Source organism: Oenanthe melanoleuca, chromosome 1, assembly GCF_029582105.1.
Source record: "Oenanthe melanoleuca isolate GR-GAL-2019-014 chromosome 1, OMel1.0, whole genome shotgun sequence".
Classification (NCBI taxonomy): Eukaryota; Metazoa; Chordata; class Aves; order Passeriformes; family Muscicapidae; genus Oenanthe; species Oenanthe melanoleuca.
In genome coordinates this window covers 34,271,125-34,298,190 of record NC_079333.1, presented here as the reverse complement: position 1 = coordinate 34,298,190, position 27,066 = coordinate 34,271,125, and the positions used below count along the sequence as shown (strand labels likewise).

At 38.7% G+C, this 27,066-nt stretch overlaps 1 protein-coding gene across 1 annotated transcript; it reads left to right on the top strand.

Annotated features, from left to right (window-relative positions):
• Positions 1–3,145: 3,145 nt before the first annotated feature.
• Positions 3,146–25,596, top strand: RAB38 (RAB38, member RAS oncogene family). The gene is made up of 3 exons (XM_056501297.1): positions 3,146–3,515; positions 11,047–11,327; positions 21,182–25,596. Exons 1-3 carry the CDS (start codon positions 3,311–3,313, stop codon positions 21,332–21,334), a joined length of 639 nt encoding a protein of 212 aa, XP_056357272.1. The 5' UTR covers positions 3,146–3,310; the 3' UTR covers positions 21,335–25,596.
• The last annotated feature ends 1,470 nt before the right edge of the window (positions 25,597–27,066 follow it).

The following is a 27,066-nucleotide window of genomic DNA, read 5'->3' as shown; positions in this document are numbered from 1 at the left end:
CTCAGACAACAGTATCAATTTTAAAAGGGATGTTGATAACAAGTCTGGTGCTCAAGGCTGATGTCCTTTGCTGTGGTATATGCCAAAGAAGAGTGGTAGAATCCAAGATGCAGTTATGCTTCCCTTGATTCCTGTCAATGTAATTGCATCTTCAACTTTGTCACTTCTCTCAGAGAAGAAGGTCACCACTAATGAAATAGTGAGGAATTTCTGAAAATTATCACTGTAAAATGAGTTTCACTTTTATGCAGAGCACAACACAACCTGTAATGCCTTAATTTGGTGGAGTTTTTAATAATGATATTATTTACAACTATATGTGTCCATTTATGATCAATTCTGCCAATTAATATATAATTTTAATACTCTATTAATATTAGTATAGTTTTAAAATAAAATAATGGATAGGCAGAAAATACAAAAACAAAATACATAATGTCACATGGAATTTTAATTATTTTTAATAATGATTTTATAAACGTTAAAATATAGCAGAGAAAACACAGACAAATGGAATAGAAAAACAAATATCAACCAAGTTGCTGGCATGCTTTCATGTTCTTACTGCCTGGACAGCAGCAGAGTAAGGGCTTGGAGGCACCATCTGGTTCACCCAGCCTAACAAGTTACTTGGAGTCAACTGAGCCCTGCTAACCACCTACCTGTGGGTGGTAAACATCAGCTGGTGTGGTTTATATTAACTGTCCTTAAGTGTGGGCTCAGCTCAGTGCTTCCCTGGGCACCTCTGCCTGCAGGAGGTGGCTGAGTTGTAGTAACCTGTTTGTGTGCATGGAGGGATCAGCTGGCATCATCAAGGAAACCTTGCAGTGATCTTCTAAGCCACAACCAGCCCAAATTATCTGCTTTCAGTGCTGCAGCAGGGCTGCAAATTAATGATAGGTCCAAACCCCCCCACCCCAGTGCCTTTGGATGGCAAGGAGGCCAAACCAGTACAGATACATAGCTCCAAAGAGGTGGAGCAAGGCAGGACATTTCAGGAGCATTTTAGCAGATGGTGTCTATAAAAGCCAGCTCACCACGAAGTTAGGAGATCTGGGTACAGCTCTCACTCTGTGAGATGCTTCAGTCCATACTTCACCTCAGCTCAGTGATCTAACTGCAGTGATCCCTCCTCCATGCTCACCCCACATGTGAGCACCTCACTGAACATCTCTGGTCACCCTGCTGCCAGCCCAGGGTGACCTTGATTAAGCCTGTGAGGAGCTCATTGTACCAGGGTGCTGCTGGGACCAAGAATTTAGCCATATCCAGAGAAGAATTGGAGATTTGAACAAGTAACACGATTATCCAGGGCTATTATAGCTAATGCTAACAAAAACTTTGGAAGAGAGATAAAGCCTCATGCTTCTGGGTGTAGGCCAGCCTCCAACTGCACTTACTAATAGCCTGAGACCTCCAGTTACCAAACACTTGCTTTCTGGGACCTTCCACACACTGTTCTCTGAGCAATGGCCATCATCAAAGAAGGATGAAATATCAGATGTAATTTACACCTTGTCCAAAACACCAATTTCATTATTTTTGAAACTGCTAAATCCTCTCAGCCTGTTCTTTGTTTAAGCTCTAAAAGGGGAAATCTTCAGTTTTAGAGGATAATGGTGAATGCTTAGAAGCACTCAGGTATTGGATCCTCTCAGGAAACAGAGGTGCTGTAAAGGCAAGAACTGGCATGGCACAGACTACCAGTAATAACAATAATAAGCTCAAATCATGCAAATATACAAACTGATCAAACTGGTTTGCCTGTCAAGTTGTTGTCCATACCTAAAAGGCTAAGCCCTTTAAAATTTCTCTCCAAACAAGATGCAGCTTGTTTTGAAAAGACAATTTATCTTATAGAAAAAAAAATTCCTCTTATTAAAAGAAGATTCAAGGAAAATAAGACGTTTTTCCTCTCAAGTTACCTATTTCCACTTTGTGTTTTTATGTACATATATATATATATATATATATATATATATATATATATATATATATATATACAAACTTAAAAATGAGTTTAAAGACCAATTATAAAAGATTGCATAATATGAATGTTCTGAATTCTTTGTCTACTAAAATCCAGCTTTTTGGATAGATGACAAAATTCTAATTCCATTTCAATCCACACTTGGATAAGAACTTTATCAAATAGTATTACAATAAGTAAAAAATATGGCTTCATTTCATCAAGAGCACCAATAAATATAAAAATTATTCACTGATAAGTTGCACACAATATTAAAATCTGTGGGGTTTGCTATCAAAGCTGTTAAAAACATCAAACACCTCTAGGTAATGGGTAGAAGTCTCCAGCTAAGCACCCTGTGTTCTTCATTCAAAATATAGGGACAATCATGTCAGTGGAATGATTTACACAAATGAGTTCATTTGTTTGCAAGTTTTATATCACTTGTTGTGGAAAACAGATGACTGTTGAGGCAGTGGCATTCATGTGCTCTAATGCTGTTACGCTTTCATAACGTCTGATTATCGGAGTCATGAGATAAAACTGGATTTTTTGCATTTTAGAGTCCAGTTGTATGAAAAAAAACAAAGCACGAGCTGCATGATGCATTCAGATGGGAGCATGCTTATAGGTATAGAGAGAATCACAATTATGGTAATGAAACTTAAAAATGTGTATCTTCTGTAATTAAATTTGTACAGCCCTACTAGTATGGACACAAGTAAAGCTGCTGTATATTGTTATAACTTCTAGTGATGTAACTGCCTTCACACTAACTTACAAGGGTCAGAACCAAATTGCATCCAATGCTAAAATCAGACTGGTTTAATTTTTGCAGTTTAGTGGAGTCATGAAACCTCTGAAGGGAGTTTTCTGGGTTTTTTTGCAGTGACTGGCATCTTAAAGGCATCTGGAAACAAGCATAGAGTGATACATTATCTCCAAGGCAGTGATTCAAAATTTACTGTGTGTAAAACTAGTGCACAACAGAACCACTGTCCTTTCAGCAAGGAGCCAAACAGAGTGCAGGACTGCTGCATGAATTTTCCTGCAAAGTCCTTAGCAGCCAGACTAATCCCAGACACACCTCGTGCTGACCTTTACACACATACGCACAAAACTTTCTGGGAGACTTCCTTCCCCAGTCCCTCCTTGCTTCATCTCCCGGCAGGGCTGCCTGCTGGACCTGGTGATCCTGCTTCCTTGGGAAGGCACAGAGCCTCCACCTCCCTTGCTCGCCTTCCTTCCCTCCCCAGTCCCGCACCCCCTCTCTTCCCTCAGGCTGGCAGGATTCCTGGGGCAGAGCATGCACTCAGTGTGCGGGGAGCAGCCACAGGGAAGATGCAGAAGCACGGCCAGAAGGAGCACCTCTACAAGCTGCTGGTGATCGGGGACCTGGGAGTGGGCAAAACCAGCATCATCAAGCGCTATGTGCACCAGAACTTCTCCCCCCACTACCGGGCCACCATCGGCGTGGACTTTGCTCTGAAGGTGCTGAACTGGGATGCCGAGACCGTGGTACGGCTGCAGCTCTGGGACATTGCTGGTGAGTACAGAGGAGAGCCCCTCGCCCCTTCACCCGTGGAAAGGCAGCGAGAAGCACAGCCCCCAATTCTTCTGAAAGCTGGGAGCTGCCTCTGCCTGCCCAGCGAGGGACAGCAGATTGAGAGAGAACTTTAAGGGCAGGCTGACATTTTGGAGGTTCCCTAAAACCAGCAGACTTCCCAAGAAGTCAGAGTGAGTGGAATCTCTTCTAGCTGATTTTTGTCCCAAGCCCTTGGACGTATTCAGGGACACAAGCACCTCTCTCCGAGTTACCCCTGTTGTTTCCCTGCAGTTTTGCCTTCTTGGACTAACAGATCTCTGAGACAGGCAGAAATGCAACAAGAATGTCCTGTTAAATCTTTTTAATTTGCTGGATTAGATGAGGCATTCAGTAAGATGATTAAAATTACTTTTATAGTTTAAAAAATAAAGAAAATATATATCTGAGTTAGTTCATGGAAATACCTTCCTTCTCCCTCTCTCTCCAACCTTCCCCCCTTTAAGTCAAATGAAAGCAAATTCTTACATGTTTTGGAAAGAAAAATGTTTCTGTTTGGCAATAATTCTGGTTGCTAAATTATAATTACTTGTATTTAAATACCCTTGTTCCAACATCAAGCAAAACAAAAGACGATTTACCCTGTGCAAGGAGAAAAAGAGTACAGAAGTCCAGCTATCCCCACATGCTAACATCATTAAAGCACACAGAATTTGACATTGTTGCTGTCAGTGCTTCAGATGTTTTCAATTTGGCTTCAAATTAAACACACATTTTTTTGCCACCCTCTTTCTAAAAATCAAACATTTTTGTCTCAATCTACAAAATAAGTTTATCTTGACAGCATATATCCCGTGCTGTAAGTAATAATTTTTCATTTAGTGAATGCAGGAATCAAATACAACTGTAACAATGGATTACAGCATAAAGGATGGCATTTAAAAACTCAATTAAATTAAGAAGTTACTTTCATTAAGTGGGGAATAAAGGTGGACATCATATCAGCTGTTAAGCAACTGTACCAGCCTGTGGCCTGAGTTGTGGGCTCATTGATCTAGCCTGGAACAGCACTGGGTAAAACTGATGAAATGAAAAAATTCTTGACATTCTTATCGGTGGAGGGAGTGCTTTTCTCCTGCACTGAGCTGTCTCATGTCTGAGCTCTGAATTTGGCACTGAGGTACTAAAACTTATGCAACAACACTGCTTTATGCAAAAGGTATAAATTCCACTTTTTCACACACTAAAACAGTCTTGTGTGCAGTTTTATGGTTATAAATACATATATTCTCAGTTTTCTTTATTAAAAGATGGAATAGTGGGGCAAACATTTATTTTACTGTTCACCAGTGGCTGATTGTAACAACAAATACATACACTGCCAGAAAACTTTTCTGCATGAGAAAAAAGCATTGAATAGTAAATTCTGGATGTATCAGAGACTTAAAGAATGTATTTTGCATGCCTTGTTTCAGAGATTTATTACACTACTAATCATGTGCTGGCAGATCATATGATGTAGCTTTCAGTCAGGCTGCAGAAGCAATTACACCTAGTTGTAGTACTGAATGACTAGCATGCTTTCTGAGTTATCACACATGACAGAGAGAATTGCAGCACAGTACTAAATTTCATATGAATGCCCAATTCTAAGCATCTCTGTGAAGGTCAAGACAGTGGTCAGTAATAAAAAGAGCTGCTGTCTTAGCTTTAATGACTTCTGCTTAAGGGGTTTTTCTGCTGCTGGCTGTACATAGAGAGCAAGTTCTGTAAGCAGCACACTGAACTCAGATGATCATGGTGCAGGCATAAAAGTTATCACACATAAGGCATGGTGAGACAAAAAGAGGTTCAAAAATGAAAGAGAAGTAAAACTAATTGGAAATATGGAGAGAATGGAATTTCCTCCTGGCTGTGGCTGGTCATGTATCATCATTTGCAAAATACAAATGAGCAAATGAGAATAAGGAGGAAAAGAAAATCTCTGGTCTAAGAACATCCTCTGTCTTTTAGTGGACTGTTTTCAGCTCAGATTTATCTTTTGGTGTAAAGAAATAAACTCTGTCTCTGACCAAGGTGAGGGATGTTGGCTTAGCATGCAGGACACCTTGAATTGGAGAAAATTCTGCAAATACATCAATAATACATCAATAATATTTCATATTTCATATATGAATACATATTTATATATGTATGTATATATAGATTTCAGGTATTATTTTAGCTCTTTTATCCTCTCCCCTTATACAGGCAGTGAACACAGTACCAAGCATATGTGTACTCCTCCTTGCTTTTCACACTGTGGACCAGTGGGCTTAACAATCTAGAAATAATTTTCTTTAAAATATTGAAAGCAAAACCAGTATCAAGCCTATCTACATTACTAGGAGGATTTATGTATATGGTGACTTCATTAGAGGAGTCACATCCCAGCTGTGATAGGACAAAGCAGTTTTATCTTTACTGTACATAAGAAGAAAAAGTAAATTTGGTTCATCTGGTGCCATCCAATTAAATGTAGTTAATATTTGTGTAATATATATTTCTGTGTTGTTTAATTTAGTAAACAAAACTATAATACGATCTAACAGCTAAATACTGAAACTGCATTTAATTTAGATGAGAGAGCAATGCCAAAAAACCAGGGTAACTATTACAAAAATTAATGCAGGGATAATGTAGGCTCTGCGTCACACATTGTTACATTAAGACAGTGGTTTTAACACAAATTAGATTCCTGAAGCTGTGGGTGTTAGGCAGGAATAGTAAGATTAACCTTTATGCTATATGATGTAACAACATGCTGTCTTTAATATCTGATTCAGTGAAGTGCCTCAGTTTGAGGTGACTGAATGTTTAGTATTGAGTGTGGGAGGAGATATACATGATAAAGTTCTCCTTGTCTTTAATTTCTTCACAACAATTTCACCTTATGTCACAAATTATCAGTTCTGGTGTTCCTGTTAAAGTGTGCCATCACCTCTACTGCTGTGTCATGCAACAGTAAATCTTGTTCCTCACTCGATTTCTGCCTTTATTTCTTTATCTTTTCTCCTGCCTTTGTGTGCATATCCTTTAAATTCATTAACAAATTGTTAGAAGGAAAGTTTTAAAGAAACTGAATCATATTTTGCAGAAGGTTACTGTGGATGGGGTTGGCCCTGCAGATGCAGGCTGGCACACCACTTCTGAAGAAAACAGCTGTTGCAGACAGCAGATAGGGGTGCATGTGCTATTCCCTTCTCTGCAAGGCTGCTCTCTGTGCTGCTGTCTGTGTTTGGTGCCCAAACAGCCCAGAGATTTCTCTGCAGACCAGCTTTAGCCATAGATTTACTGCAGGGAGAAGCTCTGAGCACCAGAGAGCAGAGAGCAGCACATCAGAGCCTGCTCCCTGCTCCTTTTCCACAGCCATCTCAGCACCCTCCTTATCACTCCTTCTGCATTTTTGTGGGCTGGATTATTCATTGCTACCCAAAAGATTCTGGTTTGTGTTTAAAAGTCTGGCTCTCATCTCGTACAGGGTTGGACCCATGTTTTGGGGAAAGAACGGTTCCATTTCCTTTCCCTGCCACTTCCACCTTCAGAAGCAGCAGTCTTCCCACAGATACAGGAGTGTTTCTGCAGTTGTAAAGTTTTTAGGATTGTTATGCTGCCGAGGGAGGAAGTGGAAGCCTGTTCACTAATGCCAGGCACAGCACGTCCTCAGCCTTTTAGGCTTTCAGCAGCTGCTAAGCTTTGCAGCACATATGCATAAATAAGATAGTCATGGTGATTTCTAGGCTAAGTTACCTTGAAATTACTGTTCTGCAAACAGGAATAAGTCTCTTGCTGTGAGGGTTATATTTCAGATTTATGGACTCTATGGGCCAGATCCTGCTGACAGCCTGCTTTTCCTCATTCTGGGGTGCTGAACATCAGCTCAAGGGCTGCTTAAGCTTCAGTCCTTAAAGACAATTATTTGAATTCAAGTGTGAATATTCTGAAAGATGTTTTGAAGTGAAAGGTAAAAAAATGTTTAAATCTTCCCCAGAGTTTCAATCTTCTCAGTGTTGGCTAAAGGATGTCTATAAAGCAAGGTGGTTCCCAAAAGCATTTTCTCTTAGGACAGTGGCAAGAAGTAGAATACATCATAAAACTCAGCACTGGGCAGTTTTAATCAATTTTTAATTTCAATTTTTGTGCCACATATGTGGTCAAGATGGTGGAAAGTATCTGAGTTTCAGCACTTCATCACTACTTTTTATACCTTTATTAGAGATGATAGAGGTTAGTGAAAATTGTAGATTACTGTACAAATTTATGTGGGGTAAATTTTTTATAAACTATAAAAATTCAGATGGTGGCTGCTTTAAACCCATGAACTGATAGCTTTTCCTGCTGCAGAGCTGCCACTGAAATCAGGATAAATGTGCAGGCAGCTGCCCTTTAGACAGGGAGTGCTTCCCTTTAGTAGAAATCTTCTTGCTTTGTTCCCTTGGTCTCACTGGGTTCACTTCCAAATAGAGTAGGATCCATCTGAATTAACAATTAGACATTTCTTCTCAGTCTCCAACTACAAGGGGACCTTAACCTTCAGTACTCCCAGTTCGTTTTTTAAAATCTAATTTAGGGCTGATAATCCCAACATATAGCACCACCTCAGTGGGTAAAGGCCTTTGGAATTGTGGGGCTTGATGCCAAATGCCAGCAGCCTTGCAAGGGATGCAGTAAAGCACCATGGGCCAGATCAAATATTTGCCAGGCTTCTGACCCCTCCAGTGAAAAGCAAAACCAATCTTCCCCAGTGGCTCTTGCAGGAAAGCAGATTCTGGTGCTCAAGGTATACCACTGAATACCTAATGGTTGATCTATTTTCTGGCCTAGTTCCTGCCTAAGATATTGTGTTTGTTGCTGAAAAACCTAAGGCCAGATTTTGACTTCTTTATTACATCAAAGAGTGCCTATTTTTACGAGTAATTCTGCTAAATGAAAACCTTTTAGGAACTTCATCTACTAATGTAGGATTTTGTTCACATAAGCAAAAAGCTGTGGAAAAAAGAGTATTTCTGCATCCTGAGCCATATTATTAAGCTCTCCAAGCTCAATGCAAATACTAGAAATCACTTTTTCCACAATTAAATAAATGAAATAAAAGTCATTATGCAAATGTCATAAAACTAAACCTCTGATTTATAAAGCACCTATTTTTCCATTCACACTTGCCTAATGTCTTTCTGTCAAGTATTTTGATACATTAATTATAACTGATGGAGAAAAAGACCACTTCAAAAACAGTTTAGACAGTTAATCCAGCACTTCCATTCTTTCTCTTTCTTTCAAGTGGTTGGTGATGGAAATTGGTTATCCCTCTCTTCCTGCAAAATGCTGCTTTTACAAACATATTGGCCTTTCTGTGCAGTGAAAATCCTGTGTATCTGAAAAAGCAGCTGGAAGCAAGGGGAATAATCAGTGTCATACAATTTGGCAGAAATTTGTGGACCACTATGAGGCAGGAGATCACAACTTGGGAGCCTTTAGCCTTTTATTCCTTTAGTAACTTCTTTCATGGTGAATGATTTCATGCTGCAAATGAATAATTTGGTTGATGTTTTGTGGCACCATGTCCCACCTATCATAGCAATCTATGTCTCAATAAACACATGTGAGGCCTGAGTTGAGCTGCTCTTATATCACCTAGAGTGTAAGCATCTCAAGAACTTTGTATGAGGAGTATAAAGCATCAGTGAAATACAATATCCATCAAAAGCTATTTGTATATGTTGGTGCTTACCTCACTGCTATGTTTCTAATCAGACCTTGGTTTTTGGTGGAAGGCACCTTCTTGCAGATGAAAAAAGAATTGCTCAACAAGGAGATTATTGAATAGCACATGATTTAGCTATTCATCTGATTAGCCCACTGGTAGGAATCATAAGACATTTGAATAAAATATAGAAGAAAGAAATTTTGAATATGACCTCTTCTTTCCCAGAAATAATCTATTTCTATCTTGCTTTATCAATAGGACACAGTGTTTCTTTAAGACAAAAAAAGTTTGACATTAATTTGGAGAAGACAGGCTTCTTCTTTGGTTTCTGTATCATGTGAATGACTTTCTCCTTGCTGCCACAGTGCTTAAACCAAAGATAAACATCACAAACTGATGGTGTTGACCCCCTAAGTGGGTTCAGTGCTATTTCCATTAAATGAAAGTGCATGGTCTAGGAGCCCAGCAATAGGCACTTTTCCCTTCTCAGCCCTCCCTTACATTTGACAGCACAATTTCCATCAGATAAATTCTCCACAGGTAACCTTCCTGGGTCAGAGGTAGACTGCTAATCTTCTTGTCTTCCTAACCTACTCAAAATTGCTCATGTTGAGGAAGTAAGGCTAGAAACAGGTTTGCATTCAATGCTTCTATTTCCATAGCACTTTTTCCCAGCTATGAAAGCATGTACTGGAGTTGCCTTGCTTAAAAACTGCTATTGTTGTAAAATGTTTCAGGAACTTATAATTCTTCTTTGGATCACAGCTCTGTTGTAGGCATTGGTAGAAAATCTATTTTTAATTTTCAAGAAAAGTTCTGTGTAATTTATTTTTTCAGAGTTCCCATGAAAACAGCAGATATATTAACAAATCCACATATGATCAACATACCACATCCTGATGTCTTGTGTTAATTTGTTCACACTTTTAATCATATAAAATGATAGATATTTGCAAAATCCCATGTTTGAATATACTAATGTACTGTTAACTTACAAAACTTCTGTCCTTTCCCAGAAAGCACTTTGAATTCAGCAACTAAAACCATAAAGCTTCTGAAGAGATCTAATATGAAATTCTCCTCACAGATCTTTTCACTGGAGCAATGCAGCTCTTCATATTGCTACTGCTGTGCTACTTCTTAGAGCACTTCCCATTTTTGTAAGGCTTTAAATTCACCTTCCTCACCCCTGTGTTTTAGGTTGCCAATAAAAGTAAACTTGTAATTACTTGTAACTCAGCCTGGTATGGCTCCAGAGCTTTATTATGTTACTGCTGGTCATTATCATTTGCATGAGAACATGCAGGATGCTCTTCATGCTCGAGCAGTTCAGTTGTGTTAGATGTTTTAGACAAAATACCACAGTACCAAGGAGCTTCCAATGTGGTACCTGTATTTTTTTGTGACTCTTGTTGTCCTATAATGTACCCAAAGACTCTTGGAACTGTCCACAGGCTGAGAAATCTGGCAGACAAACAAGACCATACACTTATTATTCACTTATTAGACTTATTATTCACTTATAGTGAACGTCATTAAATTTCTTTTGGTGTTGGGTTGAAAATTCTTTCTTCATGCAATACTCCCCTGCATTTTCATACAAATTATTCTAGCATGGTACTTACAATTATTTAGGCAAAGAGTAGTTTCCCAGGGACTTATAAAATGAAATCCTGCACCCAGTAATGTTATCCTAGAAAACCTGCTGTGTGAAATACTGACCTAGACTGGAAGCAGTGATTTTTACAAGGTGGTGTTTTTTCTCCCCTCCTATTTTCTTCATTACAGGACAGGAAAGATTTGGAAACATGACCAGGGTGTATTACAGAGAGGCTATGGGGGCGTTTATTGTCTTTGATGTTACAAGACCCGCGACCTTTGAAGCAGTGACTAAATGGAAAGAGGATTTGGACTCTAAGTTGGTTCTTCCAAATGGCAAGCCTGTGCCAGCTGTCCTATTAGCAAACAAATGTGACCAGGGAATAGATGTTCTTATGAACAACGGCATCAAGATGGATCAGTTCTGCAAAGAGAACGGGTTCGTGGGCTGGTTTGAGACATCAGCCAAGGTAATGTTTCCTTTTCTTTTCAAATGTTTCTGAGAACACAGAAATCAGCACCTAAAATAGTTTGTTTGGTCTAAATGTGCACCTTGAAAAGCTCCTCTGTTGGTTGTATTAAAGGTGGATTTTTAAATATATAGTATGCATTTTTATTTCTTTTAGGTCTTTTACTGCAACATTCTGAAATGCAGCTGCTGTAATAGGATAGACCAACAGTAAAGTATGTACCCAGATTACTGCACAGTAGCCTGGGGAGGAAGATGACCTTAGGCAAGGCATAAAAGCTACCTCTTGTGAATGACATGAGGATGTTTTTCATCATTCTTAACATTGAAGATTATCTCTAAATATTTATATAACCACTTTGCCCGAAAAATGCTGATTTGAGACTATAGCTTCATTGCCTCAGATTCCAGAATTAAAGTCAGTCTATTGTAGTGCTTTTACCATGTTCACTCTTATAACCTTTCATTCTCAAAAGCCTTTTCAGATAAATCATAGATCTGGAGGGGAAGGAAATATCAGTGGTCAAAGTACTGAATGAGCTGCTCTGAGGTTCAATTCTTTGCTTTGGTAGAGATTTCCTGAGTGCATGGTATATTGAGATAAAAATCAGAAAGGACACTGAGACATTCAAATTATAAAGGCCAAAAGTACATTGGTACTGCAGATCAATTTGAGATGTCTCAGATAATTTCAGTTCATGCAGGATTTGGAGAGCTAGCATGTGAAATATTAATTTGAACACAACAATTCAGTGGATATTGTGTTGATTGTATCCTCCTATTATGAAAGCTGGTGTCATCATTGACATCTCTGAGGAACTTTTGGATGCTTGAAATGTAAACAGTTTAGTTCTGGTTTAAGCTTGATTTTTAGTAGTCTGAAAGCCAAAATGCTTCATTTGATTGTTTAATTACTTTTAAACACTCTATGTAAGGTATATTTAAGAATTTTTTTAGTATATATTTGTATTTTACTTTTCTAGACTTGACACCTTCTTTAAGCATTAGTATTTAAAAAATGTTTCACTTGTGATCAACAGAAGTAACAGCAGGGGAATAGCAGCATATCCCAGACAGCTTCAAGCATTGCATGAGCTCTGGGTTGAGATTGAAGCTTTAGAGTACTTAAAGGGGGCTTATAACAAAGATGGGAACAAACCTATTTTGAGGGCCTATTTTCATATAACAAGGAGTAGTAGTTTTAAATTAAAAGAAGGTGGATTTACACTAGGGATAAGGATTTTTTTTTTCTGACAAGGGTGGTGAAACACTGGAACAAGTTGCCCGGACATGGTGGATGCTCCATCCCCGGAAACATTCAAGGCTAAATTGGATTTGGCTCTAAGCAAGCTGATCTAGTTGAGGATGTCCCTGCCCTGGCAGGCTGGTTAGACAAGATGACTTGAAGAGGTCCCTTCCAACCCAAACCACTCTATGATTCTGTGTCTTTGTAATGAATGTCTTGCTTTCCTACTGAATGGGTCTCAAATCTAGACACTATTTCTTCAAGATGCCATTTATAGGGAGAAATTTTGGTCTAGGTAAGTGTGTAAACTGTCTTGCTCCACAACAGAGTAATTCCTATTCCTTCATGTGCAGCACCTGGTTTGTATTCAGGTCAGTGGTTCATCTGCTGATTTGTGTTGGGTGAGGCCAAGAGAATCCAGTGCTCCTCTTTATGACAAACTGCATTTTGCTATGAGAATGGAATCCATACCTCAGCCCCCAGCAGGCACATGTCCAGCACTCAGAAAGAACAACCACATTTATTGTGCCAGGGGCCATTGCACGTCATGACAGAAACTGAATATGCAAACGGTTTCAAAGATCACAGAGAGATTCTGTGATGATGATGGAGCCAGTCTGGGGCAGAACTATGGAAGTGTAAAAATGTATAAAGGACATAAATTCTTTAAAAGTCACAAGAGAGGAAATTTGTCCAAGTTTCACTAAGCTGCATAGAATTGAGATTTTCTGTTATTTTAGACATGGTAAATATTTAGATTCTTCTTATGTTATTTAACTCCAAAACCCAAGCAGTCTCCAGATTGCCAATGCAGTCATGTAAGAACTGAAAAAATATCCAGCTATGACAAGACTTGTTTTCAAAATCCACCCTGAAGGGAATGGTGAGAGTTGAGGGCACACAGCTGTTATCAGACTATTCTCTGCTGCTATACACCAGAGGCTAGGACCTGTTGTTCTGCAGTCCACACACCTGATTTCCACCCATAATTGGAGGCTTTTGACTTTAAAATTATTCTGAGTGTCATTCCAGTAAAGATGGTAGAGTCAAAACATTTGAACTAAGTTAGATCAAAATAATTTCCTCACTTGGTCTAAGTTCTAAAGTAAACCCTACACTTCCTTTTCTAAACAAAAGTTATTATTACTACTATTTTAGAATTCTGGATATTATATGTACCTGATGTCCCTTCAGCCTAGGGCATCATAAGTACTTGAACTTGGGTCTGGGAAAAATGAACTGCTAACTCTGTTTGCTTCAGAGAACAGAAACTTTTCTGAAGCAGAGTAACACAGACAAAGGAGTCATCATGTTGCAGCTAGAAGTTTTAGCAGTTCAAATAAGTAATAACTCTCTTTTCATGGTACCCTGGAATAATTAGATCTCCAGAGGTTTTCTGGAGATGTGCTTGGAAATGTTAAAGTCTTGAGAGCAAACTCAATATGATTTATGCATCTTTGAGAAACAAAGGTGATTACTTACAAAAATAACACTTTTCATTCTGGTTGCCTTGAAGAAAGTAGCATGCTATATATGTACCCACCATATTTCAAGCTGTCAATGGTTTTAAGCTTTTGTCTGTAGCACTGGAAGATTGCAAAAAAATCACTGTATTATTCCCTGGTGCTGTTTTTGGCAGTTAACAGCTCCAACACAAAACATTTGGGCCACCTAATGCACTCTTATATATTAGTTTTGATTCTTGCATTAATCTGAAGGAAATAGCCCTCTTTCAGTCTTCTTCTTGCTGCAAAGACAGGTTTTGTTTGGATAGTTTTCCATGTGAGAAAGGCCTTATTGGGCAACACCACTTCACAGTATAGTCACAACTTAAACTGTGCCATATATCCAATGGTGAGCCTGGTCTCTTTTACATCTGCATATTCCCTTCACTCATATTGATTACTGTCTAAAAGCCACATCCTCAGAGAGCCACCAAACAAGCCTTAATAGTAAATTCTTTAATAAACTTCATGACCACGACTACTGCAAAAGATTCATTCTTTCAAAGGAAGGAAATTTCTTCTTCCTGTCACACATTTAATTATTCTGCACATGGCCAGAGCAGCTGAGAGCTCCATTCACATTTCCAGGCCTTTAAACTGTTTTCACCACCATTCCTAATTCAAAGAGGTGAGCTTTTGACTTGGATTAGAAAAGGTGCAATTTCAAGCTTATTATCACTTTATAATGAAAATGGAACTTGTGCAACAAAACAGACAAGTCAGGCAAAACTAAATGTGCTTGAAAGTACCTAATTCAGAAATAACTTGAAATACCTTACGACTGGCCATGGCTGTGCTGTGATTATGCCTGAGTTCCTCTTTTCCCTGATGTAATCCTGCTGTCAGCAACACACAATTAGATGAAAGTACATTCATGTTTTGTCCAAATTGCCCAGAAGGGTTGGTAGCTGTGCTTCTCAGATCCTTACAAAACTAGATTAAGCACACAGCTCCTTATATCCTGAGCACCATGGCCTGGAGACTCATGAGCAGTCTGAGTCTCTGGGCTGTTTGGATACATCCTATTTGGACCAGGACAGTGTTCCAGAACCTTTCTGCCTCTAAGAAAAGCAGATAATAAGATGTCCTTTATGCAGCTTTTGTTTGACAGACAGTCCATGGTGTGTCACCATAGATTCAGAATGACTTGATCTGGAGAGACCTTAAAAATCATCCAGTTCCAACCCCCTAAAGGGCCCAAATGCTGGACTAGCAATCAAAAGTCCTCTTTTCCATTGATCTGCTGTGTTACCTTCAGAAAGTCATTCTCTCCTGTGTTCCAGCCTTTCTTTCAAAAAGCAAGGACAGGAATTCTTCCTATCTTAACAGGGAATTCTGTGAATTATCCAGGCTCTACTGGCTCTGGTTTAAATCACAGATTCTTCAGTTCTTTTGATTGGACAACTATTATGAAAGATGAAAAAAAGCAAGCTATACAGTAGACTTTCAGAGGAATGGGATAAGCAGTTCTGGTTTCCATAAAGAGAAACAAGGTTTGGAAATTATTTTAAATTAGGCTGGCACTCTAAACTAATCTGCTGATCTGGTAACTTAAATCCAAGCAATCCATTTGAGACTGCCAGACCCAGTTAGGGATGTGTGGCTCTCCAGATTGTCTTTTTAATTCACTCAAAAAAAGTCTAACCAATCTCACTGTACAGTCTTAGAAAATATTTCAGATTCTGCCATAAAGCAAGAAATAAAGCTGACACTTAAGGCAGGAGATTCCATGTCAGATGTACAGTCACTCTATGCAGAACCCTCTGCAGAGTTTGTTTCCTGTAATTAAAAGGAGTTGATTCAGATTGTCCTATATTAGAGCTGTCCTGTAGCTTTCTGGGTCATTGTTATGAAATACATTCTTTAATGCTGTCCCAAATCTGGAAATTCAGAGAATCACATTTTTTTTAATATCAGAATGTCATTTAATGAAATAATTTTGTTGCAGGATATTCAACCAGCTGTAAGAATTCAATCACAGAAATAATTTTGTTCTCAGAGTTGCAGTCACAGCAGCTCAACTCCATGAATTTCATGTTCATGCATCAGATATCTTTTAACTTGTATGGCTGCATTTTCCTAGAAACACTACTACAGGAGCACAGCACACCATCTTAATAAGGTTCTGTTCCCAGCAGTTTCCAGGGAGTTCTGCTAAGGGAGAATATGGAGCCATTCTCTCAGTTCTAGCTTGAGAGGAGGGCAGGTTAAAGCATCTTTCATGTAATTGCTTTGCTCCTGGATTTTAGTGCAGTATGGAAACAAAATGTGGAAGCTATGAGCTTCTCAATAGGCTCCCATCTAACCCCTGAATATTTCACAATTTGTAAATGTTTGCTTATGGGAAGTCAATTTCCTTGAACTGCAGTAGTAGTCTAAGGTCTCTAGGCAATACTGATTGAGAGCTCCCCAAGTGCTCTGTGCCTCTGTACACACTGCTCTTCACCCTGGTTCTCAAAGTAAGACTCAGAAGCACCAGATTCAGTAAGAGGAAAAAACTGCCAATGTGAAAAGGGAAAACTGTTCTATCAGAAAACAACCAGATAGTCAAATCTAAGATATGTGCATGCTAAAGAAGCAAAATGTTCTTTCATCTGAAAGTGAGATAGGCCCTTAAAACTTGCCAGGGTTTTATTCTTCTACAAAGGGCTAAGAGCCAGTCTAACCTGTGGGGACTTATTTCATATATTAAAATGGAATGCCCTAAATGTTAATGTTCTGCATCTGCAGTAGAGATGGCAGATAAGGGGGAAGGTAATCCAGAATGCAAAAACGATTGCTGAGCTTGTGTATTGCTTTGAGTCACACTAGATAATGCATTTATTTTCCCTGTAGTTGATTGTTGCTTACAAGACATTATTTCTAATAGCAATCAGTTCAAGGGTTTTAAATAATGCAGCTCTCTTCCCTGCCCTCAGTTATCTTTTCCATAAAACTGCCCTTTGAAAGGATATATTTTAATGAGATCGATCTACAAAGCAAACACTAATTTCATTTATGTCCTCCAGTGTTCCTTTCTGGATTTCAGAGATTACTCAGAGTTATTTTCTTTGCCTTGTTGTGTTTGGTAATAGAATAAAGAGTAGCATGTTCTGATTTTCACTTTTGCATTCCTTCTTGATGAGGCCAGAGAAAGACTGGCACAAGTAGTCAGACATTGTCACAGAAGCAGGGTTCAGGTCCTTGCTCTGGCAGATTTTGGCAGGCTGATGCAGGATAAATCAGTTAGGGATGGATTCACAACTCAGCTCTTGCACTGACTGGGGTAGGGTCACAGATGCTGGGGCCTGCTGAGCCACACAGAAATGGGCTAGGCACCTCAGGAAACAGGGCAAGGCAAGATGCTCAGGAAAGGCTTTTATAAAGGCTGACATGCTGAATCAGGAATACAGGACTGATAAAGACACCTTAATAAGAGTAAGATCCTTTTTGGTCTTGCAGCACTTGAGAAAGTGTTGCATTCTTACCTTATCATGTGAAGACTTCATCTTGTGCTGTCTCCCACTTTCCAACCAGCCACCACACTCTGGACCAGGTTCCAAGTAGCTGTGCATTTTCTCCTTTTGACAAATGGCCACAGCAGCACTTCCCTATCACAGAAAGCTGCTGTCCAGATAAACACATCAAAGATGCAGTGCTGAGTAATAGCAGCCTTAAAAGCATTATAGGGAGACAGAGTGTCTCCTGTGTTTGGAGAGCTGTGAAAGTGGCATCAAAGGAGACTGGATAACGAGCACTGCAGGTGTGAGAGAGAGAGGAGAAGAGAAGAGAAGAGAAGAGAAGAGAAGAGAAGAGAAGAGAAGAGAAGAGAAGAGAAGAGAAGAGAAGAGAAGAGAAGAGAAGAGAAGAGAAGAGAAGAGAAGAGAAGAGAAGAGAAGAGAAGAGAAGAGAAGAGAAGAGAAGAGAAGAGAAGAGAAGAGAAGAGAAGAGAAGAGAAGAGAAGAGAAGAGAAGAGAAGAGAAGAGAAGAGAAGAGAAGAGAAGAGAAGAGAAGAGAGAAGAATAAAAATAAGTCTGAACTTCAGCAGTCATTTTCTATTCAGAACACCTGTGGTGTTCTTTTATAGGACAAAGCCGTATAGGAGGTGACAGTTATGGCATTTCAACATAGAGACCCACTGAAAGTTATTTTTTCACTCCACCTATATTTTCTTGCTTTTTTGAAACAATTAATTTATTTTTAGGTACAATTGAGGCAGTTTCCATGTCTCAATACCATTAGTAGGGTATCTGTGATTATTCCCCTCTGTCCAACCTTATGTTCTAATTGTTGGTTTCTTTGTGTTTGAGTGGATTTTCACTTCCTCTCTTTCCTCCCCTTCATTGCCTTTCAACACTTTGTGCTCTAAAATCACCAAGACTCTGGATGTCTGCGTTTGGATTGCAGATCACCTTCTACTGTCTGTAGCTCTTCCACAATCTAGCAGAATACAGATTTTTCTTTTGCAAAACACACTATAGGAGGAGAGGTGGAGAAATCAATATTTCATTAGTCAGACCAGAATGCAGCAATGTCTGATCTGCAGGTCCAGGTTTCCACAGGATTAAGGCTGTAACAAAAGGCAGTAGTAGCATCAGAAGGGAAGTGGTCAAGGCAGGGACAGCAGGAGTTGCTTTGTTGGCATGACCACAGGCTCCTTGCAGCAGTGCCTTAACATGTTGCTTCTCATCCAGACTGTGTGCCAGTTGTCATCTGAACTACAGGAGCAGGCTGGAGCTAGACACAAACTCAAAACCAGCTGTGCTGTCTGCCAGGGTCACCCTTCCTCTTCCTCCCCTTGTACCCCAGCTGAAATTGTCACCAACACAGCTTAAACAGTTTATATAAATATTGAGGGTGAGAAACTGCCTCTTTATACTCAGAACAGGACTTTTTATTCCTTTCCTCCTTTTTTTTTTTCTCATGTTTGAGTACTGGCTGGAGCTTTTTTTTTTCTTCTGCATTTTTAGGCTCATGTCTGGCACATGGATTTCCATCTATCACCAGCAGGGATGAGGGATGAGGGATGAGGGATTACTGATTTTATGCTTTTGTGGGCTTGGTCCCTTCCTCCTCTCCCAGTGCTGTAAATTGGTATCCTCTGACAAAAAGGCTTGTTGTTAATACATCTCAACATTAATCAGTACCTTAGTTAGTCCCTAACACTTTATTGAATAAACACATGCTGCCATTTCAACACAGAAGCAGCACATGGGCAAATGAAATAAATGCTCACCAGTCAGTAAATTGCTCATCAGTAAAGACAAACACAATGCAAAAGTGCAAAACATTTCTATTTTTGTGCACTTGACAATCCTGTTTTGGCTTTAGTTTTCTAAGCTGTACTGAAAGATATTTTTCATTGTTGTGGGGTTTTTTTTTCCTAATAAAATTTCACAGTGGTCTGAAAAGGGTTTTCAGTGCATGCTTGAGGAATTTTCTAGTCTGGTCTGAGAGAGCCATGTGATACAGGCAGAATTTTAACAACTCAGTACAGAGACGATTCCCAGTTTCATTTTACTTCCTAGCAGTTACTGTGTACATTACTTTTCTAAAGTATTGGGTGTTTACAACTTACTGATACTCTTTACATACAAAACATTTAGGTTCATGAATGTCATTGAACAAACCTGTGAAATCTTGCACTGATTAACATTTTCAGTTAGATCCACAGATTGCAGCCCTTTACTGTGGTGCAAAGGGATGGACAATGGAATTTGTGGAGTTTTGCCATTGATTTCAAGGGGTTTGGACAAAGTCAGTCTCACAGAATCCATTCCTTTAGCTTCTGGTTTTCCTATAAATGTGTCTTCTCTAGTGAAACACACTCCTTTCTTTCTTTTATAGCTAGTTAATGGCCTCAGTACAGCAGGCTCCAGATTGCCATCCAGAGATGTTCAAGACATGCTCAAGAGTTGGGACTAGATGGCATTTAAATATCCCTTCCAATCAAAAATATTCTATGACTCAGTGATTCAGCTTGAAAACCTGAATAATCTTAGGCTGCAAATAAAACATTATTTTTTCTCAGCAAGAATAGTGTGTGCATACACACAAATGAATGCCTGTATATTTGGATGAATTTCCCTAGATGTATGTGGCTGTGTGACACAATTTCCTAGAAGATTGAAGCTACAGTGGAGTTTCTATCTCCTGCCTTGTGAAATAAGTAATCAATGCCAATAGTTACAGTAGAAGAGTGCCTTTTATGCCAGAAAGCCTGACTTTTCATTCCAAACATGGTGGTGGTGGCTGTTATTTAAAAAAATTTAAAAAAAAAAACCAAAAAAAAAACCAAAAAAGAAATCTTTACTCAGTACTCCTGCTTATTTTCTATGCTGTGTTGAGCTGTGTCCCACTGATGAGGCTGTTTCAGCTTTACTTATTCTACAAACAGGCTGCTGCAAGTTAAATGTGCAGTTGATATCAGGCACATGTAGGAAAAGATGTGCTTTAGCTTTCATTTTAAACCCCTAGAGTGAGGATTTCATTTCTACAAGTGAAACTAGAAGAAAGTGCATTGGAGATGCAGTGCATTGCAGTCAGCCTCAACAGAAAAAAGGGAGAATTCCAAATCATATAGAACTTTTTTACTGTTTTGTGAGTAATTAGAGATTGTGTCATTTATTCAATGAAACTGGTCCATCACAGGTTTCATTGTCAGCATTGCATACAGAAATCTTGAAACTGTGGGAAAGGCTTTAAAAAATAAGTGTTATGCATAACTGTAATTGCTGGTGGTAATTAACTATTTGGAAATTAGTAACCATTATTCAAACAGTGAAATATGGTCCTCAGAGCTTTACTTCAGTCATTGATCTTCAACACCTCTCTGGCATTTGCTTTTTTAGTTTATTGGAGCAATCAAATCACCCAGAGATTGAGGTAATTTTAAACCAGCTCTGTGTACATTTTAAAAGAGATATGAATCATAATATATATAAAACTTAACCAACTTCAAAACTCCAGTGAGCACTATTTAACACAGTCAGTTTTTGAAAACTGTTTATTAAGGTAAGTAAACTTTTGATGTTGCCAAGAGAAAAGTTTAATTATGCACAGGAAATATGCAACATGGTTTAATTAATATTGACTAATCAACCTCTCTTTCTTTTTCACTTGCAGGAAAACATAAACATCAATGAAGCTTCCAGATGCTTGGTGAAACACATAATTGCTAGTGAGAGTGATCCTATTCAGTCTGTTGAACCAGATATTGTAAAACCACACTTGAATTCCTCCAAGATTGTCAGTTGTTCAGCTTGCTTTAAATCCTAAGAGACTTCCAGACTATTACAAGAGCTGAACAACTATGATTCACAATTTATACTTTATTCAACGAAACCAGCCTGCCCACATTGTCCCTAAGCAGATTGTCATTTTCTCAAAAATATATTTAAATTTTTCCTTTTTTTTTCAGCTAAAATTTATTATGAGGTGTTCATTGATAGCAACTATTCAAAACTCTCTTTGGCTATTGGTCAATTAAGACTCATGGTGATGGCTGTGTTTTCCTATTTGGGTGGCACCAGTGATACCAAAATCTATTTGTTTGCCATGTGGTTTCTGAAAATTCATATTTGTGATGTGACTGCAGAAGCACCCTACATGTCCATTGAATATTCAGGATGTTTTCTCAATACCTTGACCAGGCAAATGCCATCATTGCACTCTCTGTCACCCCTCAAACTTGAATGATCTTGTTTCATATGAGGAAGATGGTGATGAAAAGTAAAATCGAGCTGTTGAGAAAGAGACACCAAGATTTCTCACAGCTAAATATTCCCATTGCAAGTTCAGTCTCCTGGATATAGTGACAGGACTGAACATGAAGGAACATTTCACATCATTCAGTTCTCCAGAAGATCTGATCTTCCAAGACTGATGAAGAATTGGCTCCCTCTTTCTGAGGGATTGCAGTCTCATAGTTGATAGCATCATCTTAGATGGAATGAAACAAGTCAAGGGTGAGGGGTGACAAACAGACAGTCAGGGGTGCAGTCTCGTGGGTGAAGCAGATCAGGGTTTTCAGAAAGGGTTATCTATTCTATAAAGCCAGCTCAGGAAAACCCAAATTGATTTTTCCCTGCCTCTCATCCCTCATGCCATAGCTATCCTGGTGTGTTTAAACTTTGAGTATTCTGTAAATCCTAACATGCATCCCTTCATTATGTTTATGCTCATGGAATATTCACTATCCACACTGTAACATAACAGCAGAACTTTTCAGGAATCCATCTGTGTTAAGCAGAAGGGTATTTGCTTTCTGAAAACATTCTTCTAAAATGTATATGAATGATCACAGGAATCAAGCAAAAGGAAACAGTCTTAAAAGACACACTTCTGGAAGATGTGAAGGATTTATTGAGCTGTACTGTGGAAATGAAACTGTTGATTTTCAGCATCTCATAAAGAATGCAGGTTGGTGGAGTCATTCAGAGAAGTGTGTCTAGACTAGTCTTGACATCTGGCTGCAAGCCCCCTCAAGACAAACTTTGCCTCTATCCTGCCATAGAGAAATCACTTTCATTTTCTCTTCTTACTCAGACTTTTCCTTCCTAAGCTGTGAACTCTCAGTTGCAGGAGCTGTCTTCAGAGATGGGCTCCTCTTCTTTGAGAGGTGTAGCAGCATGTAAGGGAGGAGAAAAAAATCTCATGATGCCTTAAGTTTGTAGATGCCACTGCAATAATTCACTGAACACTTAGTTGGAAATGGGAGAGTGGGATTCTCAGCCTAGAGAATATATGCTCCATAGAAAAAAAAAAAAAAAAAAAAAAAAAAAGAAAAAAATTCCTCAAACTGACCTTATACTTTGAGACCTATGAGGTTCATGTGCCTTTAAAATTTATCCTACTTAGCAATGTAAGGTTTATGTTTGGACTCAAAGTTCTTTTCCAACTTAAATGATTCTATGACTTGTGTGTCTTTCACTAAATACTCTGTTACTATATAGGCACTGCAGACAAGAGCTGTGTTTCTCTCCCTGGAGGGCCAGGGACAGAGACATAGTTCTTTATGTGCTCTACCTAAAGCCTTCAATTTTTCTCACAGAATTTTGGAATAAGAAAGCAAGGTCTCTAGTTTTAAAAATAAAAATTCACATCCAGAATTAATCTGCACAGATGTATGGATACATATATATAAAAAGCTGGCTTTTTTGAGAGTAATTTTCAAGTAATTTTCAAGTAATTTTCAATTTTGTCTTGAATGTTGTGTTATCCTTTAATTCCTATGTTAAAAAACCTTTAACTCCTGCTGTGATCTGTGTCAATTACCTTAAGCTTCCTGCCTCAGTTTCCTCATCTGTCAAACAGGGATCTGTGTACACACCTACCTCACATCACTCCCTGGAAGTTACTGTTGGCACTGGGCTTTGGGGATACATGTTCTGCAAATGCCAAGCTCTGACACTGCTCAGAATGAAATATGAGTGCCCTCTAGCATTAATACATGGTGCTGTAAAGCCTTAGTGGTCTAAACCTATCAAAGGCTTGCCTGTGCTACAAAAATTAAGTACAATTATTCCACCTCAGTTAAGCTGGTCAAGGTATAAAGCAACGTGTGACTGCATGGGATGGTCAGACTGGTCTGCAAGCACAGATGTCATGGTGCTAGTTGAATAATCTCAGCAACAAAGCTGCAATTCAGACCTAGTGCCACATCAGTTATTTCAAATTTAAAGCATCGTTTAAGTCAAGTCATATGGGTGCCTTATTAAGGATAACAATTCATATCCTGAACCAACACAGAGGAGAACACAAGGAGCTAGATATTCCAGATAGCTTCTAAAGAGCTGATTTTTCATGAGTTGAGCCCTGTACTTCACGTATAAATCTGTGGATCTCAACTGAAGCAGAAGAAAATGCCATCTTATCCAAAAATACTTTTATCCCAACTCACAACAAACCTAGTAGTTCCTAATGTGTTTTGCTTATCTTCATATCACATTTATTTGGTGGCTTCTAGCAATACTCACTAAGCACAATAAGAAATTCCACAAGATTTGAGAGCTATGGCTAAAGATCTGGTATAACAGTAATTAAAACAGCTCTGCATTAATAAAACACTTAAATGGCATACAGACATGTTTTTGTTCTGCACTCTATTGTATAAACCTGCTTTAAATTATGGGCTCATTGTCAGTTCCATAATGTTTCTGTTGTGTCAGGTTCTGCTGCAGTCACTTCTTGGGCAGATTTTCCACCTCTGGTAGATTCAGGACAGAGTGTGGCCAATTGCAAGACTAAGGACTACACGAGATGCAAGTTCTAAAGTCGTACATATTTACACCATGAGAATTAGAGCAGTATCACAAAGAATCTGGCCTCCTTAGGAGGTTACATAATTGCACATGTTCATTTTTATTTGTACTGAAGTGATAAAGATCTGTCAAGTCTTTTTCTATAACACAATACATGTGTGAATGCAACCTGAATATCTGGCAAACAGAGCTAGAGGAGGCTGTTATAGGCAGGCCAGAATAAAAGCTTCAGCTTAGAATTAATGAGCTCAGTTTGTGCCAATACCCTTTCAGGAAATGTAAAGTTTGGTTATACTGTGTCAGTCCTTAACAGCTTGGATTTTCTTAGGATTTTTTGGTGCACTCTGTGCTATGTCCTCTTTGCTGGTCTCCAGGAAACAGGTATCTTAATCGTATGTCCATTTAGAAATTAAACATTTTCCCTTTCTGTTTGCAATAAGTAATGAATGATGAGTCTCTATTGCCTTGCAAATGGGCAAAGATACTGCAAAGTGGAATTAAAATTCACTTTCATTCATTCAGATACACCCCTCTGGGTGTCCCAGCACCTCAAACCACAAGCAAGGGAGATGCTGGAAATGAGAGATCACCCCAAAACATTCAAAGAAAATGGTTGTTGAACATCTTCACCCCCAGACATCATTTGCAACAGCAGTTATGACAGAATGTCTTTCATTTTCTGTATTTGAAGCTCCATAGGAAAAAAAAAATCCTCATGATCCTAAATACTTTGGGCAGCATATACATACTACTGATAGGAAAATGGATGGAGTGAAAGCTAATTACTCAGTTATTCCAGAAAGATCATAATTTATTTGATCAGGTTCAGCTTTCAATAGAAAGTCATTAGGAAATCTGAAAATCAGGCTTTGTTATTCTTGCACACCATTTTTTTAAGATAATGTATTTTCAATAACTTTTCTATCCAGGAATAGCTCTTCCAACAGTACTTTATGCATTCAGCTTGAATTCTTGTACATCAATGTTTTATCTCCAGATTTTTTTCTTTGTTTTAACCTACCTGACTATACAAAGTGGGGAAGGAGGGAGAGAGGGAAGGAGAATGCTCACCTTTAAACAACAGTGTTGTTCTACTTCTAAAAGTGCCTTTTCCAACTGGATGAAGTAAAATTGGTAAACAGATGTGAGAAATTAATTTAGAGTCAATTTCCAGGAAACAGTCAATTAAAATATCTTTTACTGCACCAATATTTATGCATGTGACCCCAGGTTCTATTGTAATAAAAGATGGTATTTCTGACAAAACATGGAATATGAGTAATTTGTAAAATTCATTCATTAACCAAAGTAGGCACATACAAGTAGCCATAAGCTAATTCAGCTTTCCTCATATGCAGCCAATTTATGACATATATATAAGTCTATTTTAATAATTTAATTTAAACTGCTTGCTTTCTGTACAACTTCTCTTTTAAACCATCCAGGTTAATGTTTGACTTTGGTTAAAAACCTTCCACCTTTTCTCCCTATTTTATATCCAATTCCAGATGGAACTTTTATGGTTCCACCTCTTCAAAGAACCTCCGTTCAAAGTTTGATTTTGCAGTCAGAATTTTTGGCTCACAAATAGATGCATCATCAGTTTGGAGGCTCATTAGTAAACACAGGCTCAATTCTTGGAAGTCTGGCTGTGTAAAAAAATGGCCTAAATATTTAAAATGGGCACCTGCATGCCTAGGATTTTTCTTCATCTGTCAGGACAGGCTGGTACCTGCAGCAGTGTTACACATTTGACTTTTCCTGATTCCCAGAAATATTAGATTGTTTTATTAATTAAAAAAAAAAAAAAAAAGGTGAATGTGTGCAATGTAACTGTAGTATTTATTTTACAGTTTTCAGCTTTTCTGCCACAAAAACAAAAATATAGCATTCTAGTTTTATTGACTTTTTAAATGATGCAAACTGACACTCTCATACCCCATGGCTGAGCATGCTACAAGACCTTCAAAAATCCCCAGGACTTGGTGGCACAGTTACAGCTACTCTCACCACATCTCTCAATAAGGAAATATATTTGAATGCACAATTTGGGAATCTTAATTTCCTGAAAATGATCCCCTTTACAGTTGCAGAGCATCAGATGCCTAATTAAGATTGGAATCTCTGTGTCCTGTGTTTCAAATGCAGCAATAATAATTTACAAAGATGAGATACTAAACTGAGAAAAGCCAGAGCACACCACTCCAAGGAGTGGAGGCTGAGCAAATGAAAATTTCCCAGTAGGCTTCTCTGCAGGTCAACAACAGAAAATTCTTCTAGTTTGGTGTTTGCCTGATTTCTTACAGAAAATGAGCTTTCTGTTAAGCCAGAGTAGCTCAATTCCACAGCAACTGATAATAGTTGCACCTGGCTTCTACAGTTTATGTAGATTTGAAAGTTTTGACTTCAGAAATGGCATCTTTGTTAAAGTTTTAAAAGTCAGTGGTGCCTAGCTAGTGGTACATAAAGGTTAATTTGCTGCACCATGCAACTTCCATGCAGATCTATCCATGTGTCTTCTGTTTCCATGAATTCATGCTTGGTCTTCACAAACCATGCAAGGAAAGGGCCTCCAATATGATCCTTTAACAGTGATGCTTCAGCCACATCCAAAATCCTGCAAAGGCGATGAACATAATGAATGGGGAAGCAAGGAATAGCAAGCCACCAGGGTCAGGGTGAACAGAAACATCTGGGACTGATCCAGGACCAATTCAAGAAGCATTGATGCTTGACAACCTCCTCTGC

What these genes read in the sequence shown, in the direction of transcription:
- RAB38 (XM_056501297.1), top strand. Translation starts at nt 3,311, where the DNA reads ATGCAGAAGCACGGCCAGAAGGAGCACCTCTACAAGCTGCTGGTGATC. An exon ending in GCAGCTCTGGGACATTGCTG is followed by an intron (nt 3,516 to 11,046) that starts GTGAGTACAGAG and finishes TCTTCATTACAG; the next exon opens with GACAGGAAAGATTTGGAAAC. An exon ending in GGTTTGAGACATCAGCCAAG is followed by an intron (nt 11,328 to 21,181) that starts GTAATGTTTCCT and finishes TTTCACTTGCAG; the next exon opens with GAAAACATAAACATCAATGA.